The following is a 23,072-nucleotide window of genomic DNA, read 5'->3' as shown; positions in this document are numbered from 1 at the left end:
ATATTTTTTATGCACTGAATAAATAGAAATAGAAATAGAAATAGAAATAGAAATAATCTTTATTCAAATAAACTCATTACAAGCACTTTTGAATAGTCATATTTTGATTCTACCACTCATTCGGAATGCAGATTCATCACAAGAAGAATGAGCAAGAAACTTGTGTGTTGCTCTTTTTGATAGATGTTTTTTTTTATATAAATAATTACAGTGTAACAAGTAAGAGGCATGCGACAATCAACATAGAAATCGCTACGCACTCATTATTAGTGTAATCAGATAATATTGTCAGTGCTATGTATTTAAAATTTTTCTACAAAAACATTATTATCGTTAACGAATTCTTCAATTTTATAGTAAGCTTTTTTGCAAAGGAAGTGTTTTATTCGACATTTAAATCTTTTTTCTGGCAGATTTATAACAGACTCTGGTATTTTATTGTAAAACCTTACGCAATTGCCATAAAACGAATTACTAACTTTAGCCAAACGACATTTAGGTAAAATCAGTTTGTTATTGTTACGTAAGCTTTTATTAGTGCAATCACTAACTCTTTTGAAACTGTCTATATTCTTCCTGGCATACATGATGTTTTCATAAATATATTGAGAAGCAACGGTGAGGATATTTGATTCCTTAAAGCACTCTCGCAAAGACTCCCTGGAACCCATGCTATAAATGGAGCGAATGGCCCTCTTTTGTAAAATAAATATTGTATTTATATCAGCTGCTTTGCCCCATAACAAAATACCATACGACATAATGCTATGGAAATAGCTAAAGTACACAAGTTTAGCCGTTGCCACGTCTGTTAATTGTCTAATTCTTCTTACCGCATAAGCGGCAGAACTAAGTCGACTCGCTAATTTAGTAATATGGGCACCCCATTGCAACTTGGAATCTAATGTGATACCTAGAAATACAGTATCATCCACAAAATTAATAGGTTTATTGTCCAACATGATTTTTGAATCTACCGGCCTTACATTGGGGAGAGTAAATTTGATACATTTAGTTTTATTTGCATTTAGTAACATATTATTAGCCGTAAACCATTTTAAAACATAAGAAAGAGCACCGTTTACTTCGTCCAAATCATCAATATGTCGATTGACTTTGAATACTAATGAAGTATCATCAGCAAACAGAACTATGTCAGCTATCTTTTCTACCATATAAGGAAGATCATTTATGTAAACTAAAAATAAGAAAGGACCTAAAATAGAGCCCTGAGGAACACCCATTTTAATACTAGTTCCTTCAGACTTTACACCATTTATTTCGACAACTTGCATTCTATTATTTAGATAGGATTTCATCATGCTTTGTGCTTCATATCTAATACCGTAATGTTCAAGTTTGAGCAAAAGTGTTTCATGTTCAACGCAATCAAATGCTTTTGAAAGATCGCAAAATACACCGACTGCATCCTGAGACCTCTCCCAAGAATCAAATATATATTTAATGAGAGCTACACCGGCATCAGTAGTTGATTTACCGGCCGTGAAACCAAATTGTCGACTGTGAAGCAGTTTATTTACTTTAAAGTGTTGTAGCATTTGATTGAGCATAATTTTTTCAAACACTTTACTCAATACTGGTAAGATAGATATAGGCCTATAATTACCTACCACAGTTTTTTCTCCTGACTTAAAGTTAAATGTTTTTAAAACAAAAAAAAAATGTTTCGATATTATAAGTCAATAATCACTATTTCAAATAAAATATTGTGTAATAGTTACTTTATGAACTGAGTCCAACGGAACGTCTGTACCGGTATTGTCTATGATCTATTTTCGCGCTCACTTAATTACACTGTGCTCAATGTATTTATTAAATGTTCAATTATTTAATAATATCACTCAAAATACAAGTTCTTTTTTTATTTTAAACTTATCCGGATCGTAAGGACCACTTAATATGAAGGAATTATTTCACTAAAACAACCTTCAAAACTCAAACACACAATTTTTATTCCACTAATTTTAACAACTCTCTAATACTACTGAATACAGACCACAGACTCATTACATTTTTAGATTGTAATATATTTGTTTTTTGTTTTTTTTAATCAACTTCAACAATAGCAAATAGTCTATGCCCATACAGTCATTGTCTTTGGCATCTTTTCTGTTTCAATTCAAGTTGACTATTGTCACAAATTTTACGTAAAAGATATTTTTTTTTTACGTAACTAGAATGTCAGGCGGGCATCAAAATAAGGCAGCAAGTACTGACAGGAGTGCTCCAGGGATCTGTTTTGGGGCCAGTATTGTATACTATCTACACATCAGAGCTACCACAATCGGAAGGTCTAACCATAGCTAAATATTCTGACGACATTGCAGTTCTAGATTGCAATACGTTTTTTTTTTTTTATTAACGTGTGGAAAAATCTTCAAAAGACCGTCACCCCGCCGGAGGGATGGCGAGGTGGTGTGTGGGACTTGTACCCACTAAAAAACCACACGGTGTACCTACGAGCGCCTATGCCGGAGCCAGGGGATTCGCAAGTGCATTCTACCCCAGCTCCGACGGCGACGGCTCGCCCTGTAGATGTTGTAGGGCAGGCCCCATGTCGTTTTGTGGTTAGGGCGACCTATTTCGCCCTACTCCATTGTAATAGAGGGGGCGGAGTTGGATCTCTGGCTCTTCTGCGGCGGAGGGAAGTGGGACGAGCTGACTCCCGCTCCCTTTCTGCCGCCTCCTTCCGCGAGATAACTTCCTCGCAGAAGGAGCTCACCGCCAGCCACGATCTCTCGCTACTGACCATCCTCCGCATGGATCGTCCCCCACTATTCGTGTGAGGACACGGCGCTCACTCTCGAACGCTGGAAATTCGTCCAGCCTGTGTTGCGCCGTGTCCTCAACAACTCCGCACTCGTGGCAGCCGGTCGTCGGCTCCTTCCTCGCCACAACACAGCAGCCGAAGATAAAACTGTGTCAGATTGCTGTGTCCCAACCAAACCTCACGAGCTTTACAAATACAAGACCCTGTGGCTAAAAAAAAAAAAAATGGAAGATGGCCAGCGTATCCAAGTAGCTTCAAATGACATTCAGTTTGCGACCAGTAAACTACCCCCAACAGTAACCCTGGATAGCAAAACTCTCCCTTAAAGTGTTATCAGTTGGTTCGACCGCCGCCAGAGCACATTCAGACAAAAATAGCAAGGGGCCATATTGGTTGCTAGGGCTTGTTGAACTTCTCCTAAACAATTTGAAATGGATTTTGATAAAATCCAAAATAATATGTTGTAACCTCGTAAATGCGGCATGGATTGCCTCGTGAATTAAAACACAGCAGCCGAAGATAAAACATTGCTGCTTCAAATACAAGACACGGCTAGGAAACCATCCCAATGTGGCTGTGCAAAATCCCAGCACATTGTGACAAAAGCAGTCCTCTAAGAAAGGATTTTGATAAAATCCACCCCTAAAGGGTAAATTAACGCGAAGCCGCGGGTAAAAGCTAGTTTTTTTTCAAAAAGTCTAGCAAGAACTTTAATTCGTCGTCACAGAACGACTTTTTAAATTAATTTTCATAGGGACCCCCGTATCCTAATGTGTCCAGGGCCTCTAATAGGTGAAAGTCGGTTGTAGATCACGACACAAATGTAACTCACGGTCAGTTCTCGGATGCGATTCCAGGCCAAGTTCAGCTTCTTCAGATTGAGCAGCACGAACCTCCAGTCGCTGAATATGATCGAGATGGCGTTCCTGCTCAGATCCAGTTCCTTCAACTGCAGCAGCGAACTGAACGGCGACTGCTGCTCGAACTCCTCGTAGGTGGAGACGTTGTGGCCGGGTTCCAGCCCCGGGGGTCGCATGGTGAGCGAGTTGTTGGCGAGGTGCACGACCTCCAGGGCGACCGCGTCTATGAACGCGTCGGGGGCTATCTGTGTCAGTCTGTTGCTCGTCATTCTGATTGATTTCAGTCGCGTCAGTCCCGAGAACAGTTGTCTGAAATCATTATTTATTTTATAATTTATTATTTTATATACATACTAGTTCTTGAGGTATATATAATATAGACCTTATTAACTAGTATTATAAATGCGTCTGTCTGTTTCGCTTTCAGGCCAAACCTACTGAACCGATTTCAATAAAATTTAGAGCACAGATAGTCTAAACCCTAAGAAAGGACATAGACTACTTTATAAAGCGAAATAAGGGCTGTAACGGGTAGAAAGGGGAGATGAAGGGCTGAATGGGAGAATCGTCATTTTGAATTAGGTTATTAAGTTGGTTGAAGTAAAATAAATTGATTGATTCATTCGTAATTTAAGAGCCACGCTCACGTCGGTGGAACTTTTGTCGATCTTGTATCGTGCCCTTTATATGGTGATACGTAAATATATAAAAAGAGAGAATGGCACTGGATTTCCTAAATAACACGAAAAATTGTCAGTTGTTATTGTTTTAATGTAATTTTTTTTTTGTAATTATTAATATTTCATATTTTGTACATTTTTCCTAAGCGAGCATATTGAGAAGCTGTAAGGCTCGCTTAGTTGATGTCAATAAATAAATATATAAATAATATGTATGTATTAACGAAAAATATATCTATGTATATGTATCAGTTGTCTAGTACCCATAACACAAGCTTTAGCTAGCTTAACTTGGGTCTAGATGGCGCTGTGTGAATGGTCCAGAATTATCACAGTTATATGTTAATTTGTTGATATGGTTGCTACTCACCCCGGGAGAACTTCAATGAGATTCTTATCCAAACTCAACTCTTTCAACTGCTTCAGAGGCCAGAACACGTCGGACCTCAGTGACTTGATCTTATTATCATTCAGCAGCAGGGACTCCAGTTTGGATTGGTCCCTGAACAGTCCGGCGGGCAGGTCGCTGATGCTGTTCCCGCCGAGTTGGAGGCTCGTGATGGAGGAGGAGTTGTGGAAGGTGTCGGGGGACAGCTGGTAGATCCTGCACTTGGTGAGGCGGACGCTCACCAGCGCCGGAAGGTTGGCGAGTGCTCGGGGACTGAGCTTGAGGTCGGCGCGGTTGTCGAATAATATCAGCTGCAAGTAGATGAAGGAGTCAATTCAAATTCAAATTCAAAAATCACTTATTCATGTAGGACATTGTAGCCGCTTATGAACGACAATATTTTTGTATTATATTTTTTTTCATATCATTATTATTCATATTGAAATAACCTTTTTTTACTACATGCATATGAATGTAAATACGGTAAATACACCAAAATAACATTTTTACGATTTTTGTCTGTCTGTTCCGGCTAATCTCTGAAATGGCTGGACCGATTTTGACGGGACTTTTATTGGCAGGTAGCTAATGTAACAAAGAGTTAAGCTACTTTTATTTTAGAAAAATAAAGTTAAAATCGACGCGGACGAAGTCACGAGTACAGCTAGTATATACCTAACTATAACAACTTGAGTGCTAGTGGTGTATTACAGTGAGAGTGATGAGAGTGATACCTTCTCCAGCGACTGGAGTCCAGTGAAGGCGTCAGGCGCTATCTCCTGCAGGGGGTTGGCGAAGAACGTGAGCTGCTTCAGTCTGGGCGTGTGCATGAAGCCGCCGGTGGGCAGCGCTCGCAGGCGGTGCGACTCAAGTCCAGACGTTCCAGTGACTCCAAACCTGACAAATATACATACATACACACACTTTATTATATAAACTTAACAAGTATTTCAAGGAATATTTATGTATCTACTAGTGAGCGCCCCGGCTCCGCACAGGTACAATGCTATGTATGCTATACGTACAATATATTCGTCATTTTTGAAGCCAGAAGCTTGAAACCTAATTTTGAGGCTGTCGAAGTATAAATGAATATGACATTCAAAGTTTGTAAAATATTACCCTTAAGTGGATAAAATAAAATAGGGGATGAAAGATTTTTGGTAAATTCGTCATTTTTGAAGCCAGATATATGAAACTTTTGGGTTAGTTTATAAAATACCCCACTAATATTATAAATGTGAAAGTAACTTTATCTGTCTGTTTGTCAGTCTCACTTACACGCGGAAACTACTGAACCGATTTAAATAAAATTTGGAACATACAATCTAGACCCTGAGAATGGATATAGGGTACTTTTTAATGTGGAAACAAATCTGAAACTGATTTTTAGGCAGTTGATTAAGAGAAAAGAAAATTGATAAAGAGAAAAATGAGTTGTAAGGAATTTAAAAGAGAGTTAAATGTTTATATGGAAATGTTGCCATTTAGAAAAGCTAGAAGCTTAATTTTTAGCCTATTTATTAAATATGATATATATTTAATAAGAACAAGTTATAAGGGGTCGACAGAGTTATGTATGGAAGTGTCGTCATTTTTGAAGATGAAACGATGAACTTTTATATTTGGCTATTATTGGGCTAGGTCATTAAATACTTTGTTCATTATTTGGTGAAGGTGATTATTATAAATATATAACTGTACGTATTTAGTTTACACAATACAGACAAACATTAAAACCTTTCTCCACATTCCCCACGTGATGGTATAAATCAAACAAACGACTACTGTGATTAACCGGAAGTTGTTATCAAGTATATAAGTATCATAGTAACATACAAACATACACACTGACTCACAACCCGCAGCTCGCAGTCACCAACACAAACATAGTCCATGTGACACACACGCTCATATCAAAACAAACATTATATATATATGTATATATATATATATGTATATATAAATATCCCCTTGGGCACTTTGTGGCTCAGACGTGCCGTATAGGTAGTTTTTTGTTGATCCGGAGGCCTTTTGTTGATCTAATGCCAGCTGACCATATATAAATGTTGATCCGTTTTGAGCCACAACTGTCACGACGAGTAATAATAATAATTAAGCGATTTATACACGATTTTATACAAATCCACCTTTTTGGCATACGACCACTTCTTGATCCAATTCAAACGGGCCAATCAGGGTGCAGCATTTGCCAAGGGCTTCCTCATTGGCACGTTTGGGCTACTACATTATGGCTACAGTAACTTAATAATGTCTAGCTAGTATTTCAAGAATAATAGTCTATCTAATCTAAATATTTATTGAAATCAGTCTGGAGTAACGTGACTCCAGGGGGCGTATTATGACTCTTTAAAATCGAGTCAGTTTCCAGGCAGTTCAGTTTACGGCCTTAAACTGAATTGTTCTTTTTCGTATTATGAGGGTCCAAATTCAAACCGTATTCTGCCTGGATAGTTTGTCTCTGGCTGGTTAGTGGATTTTCTCGCGCTGCGTTCGGATACGCATACATTCGTTGCAACGTTAAGTTGAGTTTTTGTGTGTCACTTTTTGGACAAAATATTAATTAAATAAATGTAAATTAAATATAGAAAACAGTAATTAAGATACAATGGTAGAATTTGTGTAATATACAAAAATATTCCAGACAGTTTTATTGTCTTTTTTAATAATTCGGATTTATTTGTAAAAAATATTTTCATTGTAATATCCAAACGAACTTTGTGCATCTACTTAAAATTCCGCGCAAAGTACTTAATTCTGATTTTAATGTACAATTTGAAACTTAGCCTTTCCATGACTTTATACGCAAGTTAAATTTAATAATTCAATTATTGTGAAAAATATACCTAATGTAACGTAAGTATTCCTAACATTTTCTTAGTAATGTTTTTTTAAAATGATGCAAATATTTAACTGTTTCTATTTGTATATTTATCTAACTAAATTGTAGATCACGGACTGAAACCCCTGGCCAACGTCGTGTATCGTACCGGTAATTTAAAATTATATGGGATTTTTAAAATCCCATAGGGAAATGGCAAGTGGCTTTAATAAGTCCGCCCAAGAATACCATACCAATCGCTTGTGTGAGGACGTCGCTCAACAATTAAACTCCTTAGGAAAAGGGGGTTTTAAAGACTGGAAAGGATTGTCAAGTTTAAGTGTTATAAGGTAACCATCTGAATTTTAATTTATTTCATTTAATAGGAATCTCAGTAAAATCTGAAATACATGTATCTATGCAAATAAATTGAAGTATCTGTTTGTAATTTTGAAGTTCACCAGTTACAACAGCTTTTCAGTAAATGCATACCTATATAAGGTAAGATAAATGACATAAAAAAAAATATATATTTGTCTGTCCGTTTGTTAGTTCTTGCTAATCTTTGAAACAGCTGGACCAAATTTGAGGGATACTTTCACTGTCATATGTAATGAGTTGTGTAAAGGAGTAACAAGTTGCTTTTATTTGAGATATTTTATTTATTTTAACAAAAACTAGGTATGCCATATGGACAAAGTCATAGGTAATAACTAGTATATAATAAAATTATCATATCCCTTTAATGATAACTACCAATAAAAGACATAAATAATGTACCTATATCATTTATTATAAAAACAAATAATTAAAACATTGACCTATTAACAATATTATTATTTATAAATGTTTCAATTTCTTAGTTCCACAACTAAACAACATGGGTTTGTCTAGCAGCTAGACCTTCATTTAGTTCTCTATAAGAGTTCAAAGTACATGTAGGCATCTAAATCTAGAAGCCCAATTGTGCTCTCAATGATATTCCATGTTCATATGCTTCTTGTGGTCCTGGTATATAGCATTTGAGATGGGAGTATACTTCTCTAAAGCATATCCTGGAACCCTTAAAAAAAACAACATATTATATACTATAATATTAATATTTATTTACAAAAAGTATTAATTCATTAAAAACACAGCACAATAACTGTTGTTGCTGATAAATAACTATGTTTCTAAATTACTGAAGTTTAGAGCTTAGATGTAATGATGTTTGTAGTTTCATAATAAAATTTTGTGTTTACCAAGTAATCATAAGGATTTATTCCAGCTTAAGTCCTCTAGATGTTGCTTAATGCCTCTGGTTTGCCCAAATGTCATGAGTAGCTCCAGTTCCAGTTGGCATCCACACTCATAATGTCCATGTCAGCATTACTAACCTAAATTTTTTTTCCAGATTAATTACATAGTTGAAGATTATTTGAAACATAAGAGAATAATTAATGGATAAATATTATTTGAAACATATGTCTAAGTGTTATGGTCATTTAATATTTAAGTAAACAATTTATTGTTAGTATATAAGTAGCTTTAGAGATGTATAATCATTAACATATTTTGCATGTCTAAATTCTTGTTTATTGTTAATTTATATAATTATATTAAAAAAAGATATTAAAAGTGCTTATATTATTAAACATGTCTTTTAATTTATATTTCACTTACCAATTATATATTTAATTAATGGTATTGTTTTCTACAGTAATATCTCTTCTTAATTTACAATGGGGTGGCATGTGTACAGTCAAATACAGCCCAATACACCCAGCATTCCAAATTCCAATTATAAAACCTAAAATATAATTAATTTAATTTAATTAATTGTCCTCGGAGGAAAGTGCCAGAGAGACTGCACATCATCAGACTGTTGCATACTTGCTTTCTAGGCTTTACTTGTATGCATACATTTTACCATATATATTATTACTATATCATATGGTATGGTACATGGCACTCATAAATGTATTTGCAACAATAACAGTTGCTAATTGTATAGAAATAGATAACTTTGAATATTTATTATCTATCCTTTACTCAGATGTCTTTGGAATTTTATATATGTATTTACTTTTGTATGTTGGGTAAATGCAATAAATCGGTTATTTGCCATTGGCTGTGCTAGCGAATGAACAGCAATATCACTAGTAGGCCGTTGATACGAGCCTGCAGCATAAATAATAATGTTACTAAAACCTGACATAGTCAGCTAGTGATTTAGTGAAATAATTACAATACAATATACCTTAGTTTCCACTGGTAGGTCTGTAAATTTCGATGATACCGGCATATGAGTTCGCACGCATATTACGCTCCAAATCTTTATTTAGATTATAACGTTTTCTAAAATTGTTCATTGTCTATATAAATTGGATTGGATTGGTCGCGTAATCGCCGTCTTTTCACTTTCCTTACTTCTTTTTCGTAGGGTGCACACATTTCCAAAAACTCCAATACTTCGAGTTCATCACACATAAATAAAATTAAAACGAAACAAAAACAATCGAAATAACTGCACAAACATGTTATAAACATAATAAAAACTGACATAGAAATAGAAATAATAACCAAATTACAATAATGAAGCTATAAATTAGAAAACAATTCTATAAAAGCTAATATGAAGCCACCGTAATCTGAATTGTTTTTAAACGGTCTTTTTGACAGTTGCGTCCGCTTAGATCTGTCAAATGAAACGCTCATAATACGAAATAGCCGGTCAGTTTTCGGCAGAAGACGTTCAGCTGTCACGTGACCGCTGACTGGCTGGCTAATAGCGTTCGTAATACGAAATCGCCAGGCAGTTCAGTTTAAGCCGTAAACTGAATGGGAATAAGAGTTCATAATACGGCCCCAGATCAAAACTCAATACTTGTTATTTTTTGGACGGGAATTTTTCCTTTTGTAACAACGTTACTGAGCGAATGAAGAGAAGACGTAACGGCGGATCCAGGGGGGAGCGTCATGGAGGTATTGGGAGTCATGGGGAGTCATGACTCTCCCCCCCTTTAGCCCAGGACTTAGGTAGACCACTAATTGAACTAAAAAATAATGAAACAGCTAAATTTTTTGCACTATCGGAGTGTTGGTGCAGTGGTATTAATTATAATTAAACATTGTTACTTAAAATCACAGATAACATAATATTACATACAGATACCCCATCCCATACAAGAAAATGGTTCCTTCCTAACTCGGGCTATTCTTCGGGCTATTTTATTTCGCCACCGTAGCCGCTAGATGTCGCTAGATCTGAAGCAGTTCGGATTACTAGTGGGTGCTTAGTAACAAAGCATGAAAATAGATGGCAGTGAATTCAGTCTACATGACATCTGTTTTGCAAAGATATGTATATAATAGATATGTAGGTAACTGTATCGTGTACCTCATTAGGGACGATTCAAGATTCAATGTAAATGTGTAGGTATAATATCGTTAGCCGACACTCTGCAGATATGGCTTATGTGCCAATGTATATACCTATTGTGTTATGGTTTATTTTACATTCCATGCCTATTTTTTTTGATATGTTGTAACGCGTCTGCGCTATACGTATAGCCTGATTTTGATACGTTTATACTCGTACGTATCAAAATCGGGCTATACGATTTTTTATTTCAATCGTTATATGTATGAGACTGATTTTAGGTACAATTAATTTACTGGTATATACCTCATGTATTCTACGATGTACCCCTCTTTTACCTAATGAGAATTCCGCTATATCTTATATATAAATTTTGTATCACAGTGTTAGTTGCCATATTTCTCCCACATTTTGATGAAATTTGATATGTATACTTCCCAGGTCTGAGGTAGGGTTGTTATCTATTTTTTATACCATTTTGTAAAAACATAAATGAAATGAAGAGAAGACTAAGTCATAGGGGTGGCCTACCCCGAAAAAATATTTTTTTGTATTATGGACAATTTTTTATTTATTTATAATGTTACATTGAAAATACATACACGCCTAAATTTTCACCCGTCTTTCACCAACCCCTATTTTTAATAGCGATATTCTTACAAATATTATAAATGCTAAAGTAACTCAGTCTGTCTGTTTGTCTCGCTTTCACGCCAAAACTACTGAACTGATTTAATTGAAATTTGGTAGACAGATAATGTAGACCCTGAGAAAGGCTACTTTTTAATGCGAAAAAGTATTGAAAGGGGAAATGAAAGGCTATATGAGGATATCGTAATTTTTAAAATCAGATCTTGTAAGATTAAGTGAACAGGGTCGGTCTAGGTTTTTCATTATTAGAAATGTGTAACGGGGTAACACGTTATTTAGTGCGAAATTGTGTATATTACAATAAAATTTAACGAGAAAATATTATAATGATATCACTGGGACACTCATTGCCTTACTACTATATCGTCCGTTAGTCGCGAACTTTCTGGAAACACGAGAGGCGCTATCCTTATGGTCGGTCGGCGCGGTTACCGCGCGTAGATGAGTAGATGAAGTACTTAGACGAGTCTCACGGCGCCGCAGCGTAAGTACTTACTATACATACGTAGTATACATATGGGTATTACAAATGTTTTTATTACTAGTAATATTACTCTGTTATCTAAGCAAGTAATGTGTGCTTATTTTGAACTTGATAACATTCTGAATTACTCGTATATCTTTCAATATCTTTAGCGGTATAAACGAGGTTATGTACTACTACTAGTATTGTTAGTGAGGGATAAAGTTGATGAACAAAAATAAAACAATATTCGTATTAAAAATATATTCATCTAATATTTTTGGCATTATTTTTAAGTTTCTTCCAAATATAAGGGGTCTGACATGGGGTGTTATGTACCTACATTAAAAAATACTTTTTGAAATGTATGAAAGAAACGTATTGTATGAAATTTTTGAAATGTGTGAAATGTATGCACCTGCATTAAAAGATAATTTTTGAAATGTATGAAAGAAATGTATTGTATGAAATTTTTGAAAGAAATGTATGTACCTACATAAAAAGTTCATTTTTGAAATGTATGAAATGTATCAAAGAAATGTATGTACCTACATTAAAAGATAATTTTTGACATGTATGAAATGTATGAAAGAAATGTATGTACCTACATTAAAAGATAATTTTTGACATGTATGAAATGTATGAAAGAAATGTATGTACCTACATTAAAATATAATTTTTGAAATGTATGAAAGTAATGTATGTACCTACATTAAAATATAATTTTTGAAATGTATGAGATGTATGAAAGAAATGTATGTACCTACATAAAAAGTTCATTTTTGAAATGTATGAAATGTATGAAAGAAATGTATGTATATTAAAATATAATTTTTGAAATGTATGAGATGTATGAAAACAATGTATGTACCTACATAAAAAGTTCATTTTTGAAATGTATGAAATGTATGAAATAAATGTATGTACCTACATTAAAAGATATTTTTGACATGTATGAAATGTATGAAAGAAATGTATGTACCTACATTAAAAGATAATTTTTGACATGTATGAAATGTATGAAAGAAATGTTTGTACCTACATTAAAATATAATTTTTGAAATGTATGCACCGTACAATAACAATACACGTTAAACATCATACCACAGAGTCATACGCAAGTTAAAAACAAACTGCTATGATATTAATGAGAAAGGAAAATAAACTTTATGGTATTCGAGTTAGGGTCGATTTCTCTCTTTTTTTAAAACTATTTTAATCTTACCAGTTGCCAGTATTCGAAGACAGCTACGATTCGTACTCGATATTTTAAATTATTATGTAATCGATTTTTCAGTACAAATGTAAATAACCAACGACACTAATAATGTACTACTATATTCCGTTCTTTGAAACGGAATACTGCTATACTTAATACAAAATAATGAAAATTTACTGTTCACAACGACTCATTAAAAGCATCATCGAATAATGCGCTGTAATAAAATCCTGTTATCGATTATTAAAAAAAATCGATAATACATGTATTTATTTTTAATATGACAACACTTCATACATAAGTATTATTGGAAATAGTATTATTTGCTTGTTCGGCTATTTTTAATTTACTTAAACTTTTTTTATATGTTTAATTTACAATAATAATATATTAAGTGCTTATTATTGGAAAATATAAAAAAGACATTTAATTAGGCCGATACAAATGACAACAATGCCATCTATGAAAGCATTTTGAAAACATTGAGCCCCGTATTAGCACTGATTAAAGTGTAATTAAGTACTGGAAAATAACAAAATGAGTAAATATATGAAAATTACTTTTCTAAACGCATTATTTCATTTTAACATGTATATATATTCTTTTTAAAAATGGATTAAACTATTTTGAAAACACAGTTTTGTTTTTTAAAACGTTTGCAAAACTATGAAGAATTCCATCGATACCAATCAATTGTCAAGTCACCACTCTGTACAGCAGAAACAATTCTGATGAATAATTTGTATGAATATGGAGATTGGGACTTGGGGGAGGAAAAGATGATGAAATGAAATGAAATAAAAGAAAAGAACGACACGCCACGCCACATCATCTGCTGAAACGATTACAACATAACAATAATAAGTATCCCTTATTGCTGCTACGTTGTAATCATAAATTAATTTACATGATTATTTATTATTATTCAAATTATGTACAATTTATATTATTAAAATCTAATGTTAAATTTTAAATGTTGAAAGAATCGGCAACTACCCCTAACAGTATTTTTTTTTTATTAAGAGTCATTACATTAAATACATACACAACCCTAAATTTTCACCCTTCTATCACCAACCACCACCAATTTTTTTTTTTTGTATGGCAAAACAATGTCTGCCGGGACAGCTAGTAATCTATAAATACAAATTGAGTGTCTGTTTGTAACTTCAAATCAATAGCTTTTCTAGTAATAATTATACATATGTGAATATAGGATGTACAAATTAAATAAAAAACAAAACATTTGTCTGTCTGTCTGTCTGTCTGTCTGTGTTTGTTTTTGCCAATCTATGGATCCCTTATGCTTATAGATAGCTTTACTAGTACATAAATGGAGGAGGAGGAGGAGGAGGTGGTATAACTTAGGCTAATCTTTTTTTTTTTATTCATTCAATATCTCCGTATCCAGAGCTTCTCCAAGATCTTCTTTCTGTCTATTGCTGCTGTTCTTTCTTTCACTTGCAGTCATCTGTCATCATACACATTGGTGTGTGTGTCTGGTACTCTGTAAATTTATAAATGAACACCACAGTGAGATACAAAATATGTATTGTACAAAATATTACACATAAACAAAGTTTACCAAATTATATGTAACTCTTTTAATTCTACATATATCAGCAGATAAGAAGATAAGAAGTTACTAGTTTTGATGTATACTATGTAACTGTCTAACAGATGTGAAACAGTCAGTTTAACCATGTCTGTATTTAAATAAATTATGATTAATTGATTACATGATATGATTATTTAATTGAAATAACTACAATTTACCCCTCTAATGCAATAATAATAATGCAAAATAATATATTGATTTGTAATTAACCAAAACTTGGTATGTAATTAAAGCTTAAGGCCACTGTCACTTATAATTTAATAATTGTAATATATTTTCTATTATAAGAAGTTGTGTTGTACCAATTACTGGTTGAATATCAATAATCATCATTCAAAAATATTGTGTTCTGCAGATTATGTATGTATATACTCTGTACATATATTAATGAAATACTCATACAGAATGAAATCACAGGACACATCCACAAATAAAACTATAACATTACCCTATATTATTTAATAAACAGACCAGCACAAGAATATACTATATATACCACCAACATATTTATTTACATGAACGGCAAGCACCACGGCCAGCGTGAAAAGCAACTCATCGAGACATACATAACCTAAGCAATAATATTGTTATATTATATTGTTAGTGAAGTGAGTGGATGTGGATTAATAACACTGTAGCTACCTGGCGCGATTGAAACATTCCATTATAGTTAATTTAATATATATGTAGTTAGTTACTGACTTTTCATCACGGTGACAGGAGGGAGATATGTGTGTTGTGTTGGCTGAAGCTGTGTCCTGTGGTTGCAGCATCTGGTACTTGAACTTATTACGATGGTCGCTCTCCGATTGCGGCAGGCGGCAGGCGGCAGGACCTTAAAGAAATTATATCAAATTCCAAGAAGCAAACTCACATCATTTTTTGGCTTTAATAGCACTGAATGAATAAGAGTAGTTCATCAAGAGTTCAAGAACAGCTTGCGTAACAAACAAACAAACAAAACAAGCTTGGGATGCACTGTCTGGCATATCAATGTACACATATATGAGGAAACAGTTATAAAAAAGTGATGCAAAAATCATATAACCCCTATAAGCTTGCATTTTGTGACAAACACCAAACAAATCTTGCACAATTTATGTTATGAAGCAAATAAATTGTATTCTATGCACTCAGAAGGCACTTAGTATTTATATAGCGTTGCATTTTAAAAGAAGACGTGAAACAGTTAAAATAAAATGTCTACCTAGGCGTCACCTACATAGGTGTAGATTTTTCCTTTTCATCTCATCATCAGGATCAGTAGCTGTGATACGAGGAGGACATTTCTTGTTTTCACATCGACATGCATATGTGGACATGTAAGCACAAACGAATACAGTACTTAGTATATATTATTCATTAACAAACAAAAAAAAAACATTCACATGGCGACCGACTCGCGCGCACACTCACTCACTCACTTGACAGTCACAGACCAACGACATTTTTTTTGTTTCTTCTATACTACATACATATGTATACTCTGTCCTCTGTCTGTTGAGTCGGACGACGATTGATGGCTCGGCGTAAAGTTCTTTTGCCAAAGTTAAATACTAAAAACTAAAAGAGGTAAACAATCACATTACACATATGTATGTATTTTATATTGATAATTATATCTAAATCGTAATTTGAAATACATTTTTCGTACCATAAACCATTTATTGATCTGTGTTATTTAGTTTATTGCACAAAACAAAAAAAAAAAAAATGTATCATATCATAGACAATACACTTTATATGAGATTATAAGAAATTTAACATTATTTTAGTGGTACAACTGTAATTATTACATTACAGTTGTACCACTAAAACAATGTTAAATTAAATATAAAAAAAGAAAGAGAAAGAAAACAACTCTTTTTGCAATTATTTTTGAAGTAAATGCACTGATTCATCGATTCGTCTATAATTATCGATTTGCATTACGTGTCCACATTTTCATGAATTATGTAAATACATAAAAAATAATCAATAAGTAAGTACATAAACTATTTATTGATCTGTACTTTGTTGGTTTAGTTTATGGCACAAAAAAATGTATGTATCATATCATAGAGAACGAAAGATGACATAAGAAGACAATTAACACATTCTTGTGGTGGTACAACTGTAATGTAATAAAAATATGGTAAAAACAAAAAAAAAAGAAAGAGAAAGAAAACAACTGTTGGTTGTTCCAATTACTTTTGAAATAAATGCATCGATTTGTTGATAATTATCGATAATTAAGAGCCTATTTATATGTTGCGAATTAAAAAAGTCAACAAGTAAAAAAAAAAAAGAACACTGCTGTGTGGACAGTGTTGCCATTCTCCATTAAATTAATGTATTTTGTTAAGAACTCTGTTGTCTGTTCATCAATACATTTGATTGATTTATTTTTTTATTGTATTCTATTGTACCGCATTTTTTGAGATGTTTTTTTTTTAGATTACTTAATATTAGATTGAAACGATATCGTATACTGGCAATTTTGCTCGCTGTGTGGACAGTGTTGCCATTCTCTATTAAATGAATGTATTTGGTTAATAACTCTTTAGTTCACATAAGGAAAATATATAATATATTTGAATTTTACGTTCCTTGTCGTCTCTAAAACATTAGAAAATAAAAGATTGTTATATTTTTGAGCTGTTTTTTTTTTAAATTACTTAATATTAGCAGTGGGCTGATAAAATGGCATAGTAGCCATTTTTAGTTCGAAAAACGGATTTAGATGGCGTCATTGGTATCGAATGGAATTCAACATTGTTTTGTAATCGTTTAAAACCCAAAACTATGTTTTTAAAAATGTTTAATCTATTTTTAAAAAGTCATATATAGATGTTAAAATGAAATAATGCGTTTTGAAAAGTAATTTTCATATATTTACTCATTTTGTTGTTGCCCTGTATTTGTTTACAATTTAATCATTGCTAATTGGGGCTTATTGTTTCCAAAATACTTTCATAGATGGCGCTGTTTTCATTTGTATCGCCGTATTTTAAATGTTTATTTTATATTTTCAAATAATAAGTACTTACTATATTATTATGATAAATTAAACATAAAAAAAGTTTAAGTAAGTATAAAACAGCTAAACAAGAAAACCATATTATTCCAATAATACTTATTTAGAAAGTGTTACCATATTAAAAATAAATGCATAGATTTATCGATTTTTTCGAATAATCGATAACAAGATACTTATTACAACGCATTATTCGGTGGTGCTTTTAATTACATAGTCTTTGCAAACAGTAAAATTTCATCATTTTGTATTATACTCTTATTTGGAACGAATTGCAATGCATAATTTTTACTCGACGACGGCAAAATAGAGAGATTTTGACAGGTATGCAAACTATACAGAAGGGAAATATTAATTAGATTGATCTGATACAAGTGTACTCTATTTTATCAACCTCCACGCGGTCACCCTGGTAATTATAGCAATTAATGACATTAGTGACATAGTTCTTCTATTAAAAAAAATAAATACCTACTTATTGTAATTTAATGAATGAGAATTGAATGTGGTATAGAGTATATAAGGTCAGCTATACCTTTATGAAACCTCTATAAACAAGTGTTATATGGTATCTACATAAATTACTGACATTGATAGCTAAATTTTTATTTATTAAATTAAAAAAAAATAAAATCCTCGAATTTTTAAAAATACTCATAAGAAACTTTTGCTTTTGTAGAAGGATATTTTCAACTTTACTAAATTGTACAAGGTTTTGAAACGATAATCATTCATAATACTATGATATACATATTACTGATCCTTGTACCTACTATTCATGATAATTAGTTTTTTAATATCTCCAAATAAAAATATCGATTTAAAATCGTTAATATCTCCATTCGAGGGTAGGTTATTCATAATTTATATTATTAGATTTCATCAAAATAAAAATATCGATTTAAAATCGTAGGTTGGTCCATATTTTTTTATTATATCGAAATGACAACGAGTACTGGCAACATAAATGAAATGTTAAAAATGTAAAATATAGGAATAAAAGAATAGGATAAACGACTTTAAGTCAAATGCTTAAAACATATTTTCACTAGCATTGGATTTTTTCTCTTTTTTCATCATTTAAGTTACGAGTAGGTACTGAACAATTCAACTGTTGAATTGTTCCTGTTCAGAGTTCATTGAACTTCTTATTTTTTTGTCAAACTCAATAATTTAAATGTGTCTAAGAAATACTACAAATACATATTTAGTAAACTATCGTGTCTTTGAGGATTATCTTATACCAGGTATAACTATAAGTTGTTAAAAACTTGCATATGTAGCGTGTGTATCTTTCATATTAAAATATAATAAACATATGTACTTGGTGACCGCTTTAATGTGGTATTATTATGTTTTTATTATTGTTATGAATGTAACTTCAAAAAAAAACTAACACTGATTTTATAATTTTTGATTGATTGAGAAAATACTGAAAATTGTTAATCAAAATAAAGTACTAAACAGTAGTATTATTTTTATATTTTATTAGAACTGAATGAATATGATGTATGAATAATATGTTTATTGTGCTAATAAGGTTACAGTTTAGTTACTTTCATGTAAATTCATTCATGTAAGTTCATGAAAATGTAACATGGTATATGATATTGTTTTCAGATTTTCCTGACATCAACAACTTAATACTGAACAAAGTTTAAACAAATAAGAGATGATATTCTAAATCTCCTAGTCCTTCAGATGAAGATAAATAACATTTTTACTGTGAAGAACAGGAGTTCAAAAGAATAAGAAATATATATGTATATACATATGAACATTTTACTATTAATAATATAATTAAATAAGTAATAGTAAAGCAATGCACTAGTGATGAGAAGAAATTCCAAGTAATTATATTATGTGTAACCGACTGCAAATAAGTTTATGATTTAAACACATGATTATTATTATATTGCTTCATCAACAAATCCAGGAATATTTTGTATACCAGGAATTAATTATGAAATGATTGGAATATAATATAAAAATAACAAGCAGTGAAAGAAATATTATTGTAAATTATTAACAATTGTTTATTCTGTGATTAATAAATTATTTAAAAGTGTTTTGTTACCTGAAATAAAAATGTTATGATCTTCAAGTGGTGTTGTGTTCATGCAATGTTAGTTTCACCTCATTCGATTTAAAATGTCAGGAATTATTTACTACATAATGATTTTGTATTAGATGGTAATCATATATGTATATTTTTTAATGCAATGTGTATAATAATTCCCATTTACATCAAAAAACTTTGTGTAAATCTATATTTCTCTGTCTATAGTCTACTTTGGTCGTGGAATACTAATAAGAAACAAAATCTAGAGACTGTAGTATATCACAGCATCCCAGAACCTTGTATTTAAGTCATATAAGGACTTAGTACCTACCTAATACTTGCTACTTTTTTAATCAATTAATTAATTTGATCTCAATCATCACAATGATGAACAATGATGATAATGTTGAGAATACTGCCAATGATGAATTTTATGGTGGTCATAAATATAAATACCACCGTCACTATCGTCAACAGTCATTATTGATCTCATCATCATCACCGTTACCCTCCTTCATCCATATTGTCAAAAGTTACTTACTACCTACTATTATTAACTGAAATGGTAAATAAGCTGACGATCCATCCAACCACGTATATTATTAAATACACATATATTATTAAACAGCATTACGTCATCATGTCGTGCCCTCTATATCCCGCATACATTATCATGCCGGAGAACATAGATGTTACATATGTATGTCCAAATATCCTGTAATTTCGCAGCTTAATTTCAACTGAATAACAACTTACATAAATACCAAAAAACTAGCAGTAAAGGCGTAGTTTGTAGATATCAAATAGGTATAACATCAAAATAAGTACCTATGTACATGTCATTAGCACCGATGTAGTATCCCTGAAAGAACCTACATATAACAGATTGATGGTTTTCAGTTTTACAAATTGCCAGTTTACCATAATTAACTACATATTGAAAAATAATTATACACTGAAAATTATATGAGGTACCCATATGCACATCAATTGATTATAGCTAAAATCTATCACTATCACATAACAATTTAAATAAAAAAAACCGTATTAAAATCGGGCTATTAGCCCGATAGCCCGATTTTAGTGCAGACTCTCTGCCAATTCGTCGGGAGAAAAAAAGTAGGCATCTATAGTTATCATAGGTACATTAGCCGTGTTGTAGACTGTCAGCGAACAATATTATACCTACATTGAATTTTCGATTGTACCCAATCAGGAGTTCGATACAGTTAAAACAGATGTCAAAACAGATGTCATGTAGACCGACTTCTCTGCCATCTATTTTCATGCTTTATTACTAATCACCCACTAGTAATCCGAACTGCTTCAGATATAGCGACATCTAGCGCCTACGGCGGCGAAATAAAATAGCCCGAAGAATAGCCCGAGTTAGGAAGGAACCATTTTCTTGTATGGGATGGGGTATCTGTATGTAATATTATATTATCTGTGATATTAGATTGAAACGTTATCGTATACTGGCAATTTTGCTTGCTGTGCGGACAGTGTTGCCATTCTCTATTTGAATTTTACGTTCCTTGTCATCTCTAAAACACTAGAAAATATGTTAATGAAAATGTATTTATTTGTCCACATATTTCGCCATTGTTTTGGCATGCAAAAATTTAATTAATGAATTTACGTTTAGAAATTGTAAGTATTATACATATGTCAAATATAGATAGATACGTGACATTTATTTTAGTTAGGTGTCAATCAATATTATACAAATATATTTTAGCGAAAAATTCATTTATAGTATAAAAACAATTGTCAATTAGCCAATTTCGGAATTTTATTATACAAGCAGAAGTTTTACAAGCAGGGAAACTTAAAAATAAACAAAGCAACGTGCTATTGTTGTTGTTTGTTTTATAAGAAAGAAGGCTTTGACTTTTCAATTATATATAATTATACCATATAAACAGGTATGTATGTTAAAATTGTTTTTTAACTAGTGCTTTAAACAATTAATTATAATATGTTTGTTTATTATAGTTTTAAAGTTGCATGTTATGTTTAATAATTAATTTGTTATTCAGATACTATTCTTTCTTGTTTTTAGATTTTCCTGACTTCAACGACTTCACCTCGACTGACACCGATGAAAGCTTATATATGTATGTACACACAAATGCCAGATGATTGTTTCAATGTACAACAGACAACATGTAACAGTATATAGATAGACCTATAATATAGATAGATATAGGTAGAGAGATTTGTGTGAATCTGTGTGTGAAAAAAATAAACAAGCGTTCTCTACTCTCTACGTTGAAACGGATGAAACGGTGAAGTGTTTTATTATTATTAATTCAATCGAATTGAATTGAATGAATTTAGAATTGAATCTAAATTTGTATTCCAACTGTTCTACTCTATCTATTTATGTCTTCGTTGAATTAAATCAATTTTTAACTTTACTAACCACCGTTGAACGGTGTACGTTGAACGGTGGAACGTTGCAACCGTTCAACGGTGGTACTGCTCATTTTTCTGATTAGGTGGGTCCACATACATACATACATACATACATACATACATACATACCTCAACATTATACATCACCACACCCCGTCGGAAAAAATACAATGTCAAAAAAAAAAAAATTTTTTTTTTTTAATTTTATATCATGGTCGTGCCAACGCGCGCGTAGCACGCGCGCGTGCCCGCGCGCGCGCGCGCATCGTGCTTACTCGGACCGGCGCTCTCAGTGGGTTTGTCAAAATTTTTCGAACGAGTGCAGTGTACACTCGACTACACCGACGACGCATACGTTACGAACATAGTTCAAGTATCAATGTAATACCGATTGTGTTTTTGTAACGGGGCGTATATATACATACGTGTGTACATTAATAAATACCAAACCACCTCTACTGTACTGTATAGCGTTTGTGGGGTCTCGTGTTTGGTGGTTTGGTATTATATTTTTCGTACATGTGTTTGTGTGTAAACGACAACAATATACAAGACCACGCAGGCCCGTGTATGGCGTCGGGGCGCGCGTACGTACGTATTTCGGTGTATCCGAGAGACTTGCGTCGCGTCGCGTCCCGGCCTCCTAAGCGCCGTACCACTACTATTGGGCTTTCTGTGCCATATCATTTTGTTATGA

At 32.6% G+C, this 23,072-nt stretch overlaps 1 protein-coding gene and 1 long non-coding RNA gene across 2 annotated transcripts; one reads left to right on the top strand and one right to left on the bottom strand.

Moving 5' to 3' along the window:
• Nucleotides 1-3,187: 3,187 nt before the first annotated feature.
• Nucleotides 3,188-5,758, bottom strand: LOC131854208 (protein toll-like). The gene is made up of 5 exons (XM_059205338.1): nt 5,745-5,758; nt 5,454-5,616; nt 4,702-5,030; nt 3,624-3,960; nt 3,188-3,208 (listed from the first exon to the last, which is right to left on the bottom strand). Exons 1-5 carry the CDS (start codon nt 5,756-5,758, stop codon nt 3,188-3,190), a joined length of 864 nt encoding a protein of 287 aa, XP_059061321.1.
• A 1,347-nt stretch (nt 5,759-7,105) lies between these two features.
• On the top strand, nt 7,106-9,009 carry LOC131854236 (uncharacterized). The gene is made up of 3 exons (XR_009358024.1): nt 7,106-7,596; nt 7,691-7,911; nt 8,958-9,009. It is a non-coding gene; the product is annotated as an uncharacterized LOC131854236 (long non-coding RNA).
• The last annotated feature ends 14,063 nt before the right edge of the window (nt 9,010-23,072 follow it).

The sequence above is a fragment of the Achroia grisella genome, unplaced genomic scaffold (assembly GCF_030625045.1).
Source record: "Achroia grisella isolate CSIRO2021 unplaced genomic scaffold, CSIRO_AGI_Agris_v1 utg971, whole genome shotgun sequence".
Taxonomy (NCBI): Eukaryota; Metazoa; Arthropoda; class Insecta; order Lepidoptera; family Pyralidae; genus Achroia; species Achroia grisella.
This window is presented reverse-complemented; position numbering and strand designations above follow the sequence as displayed.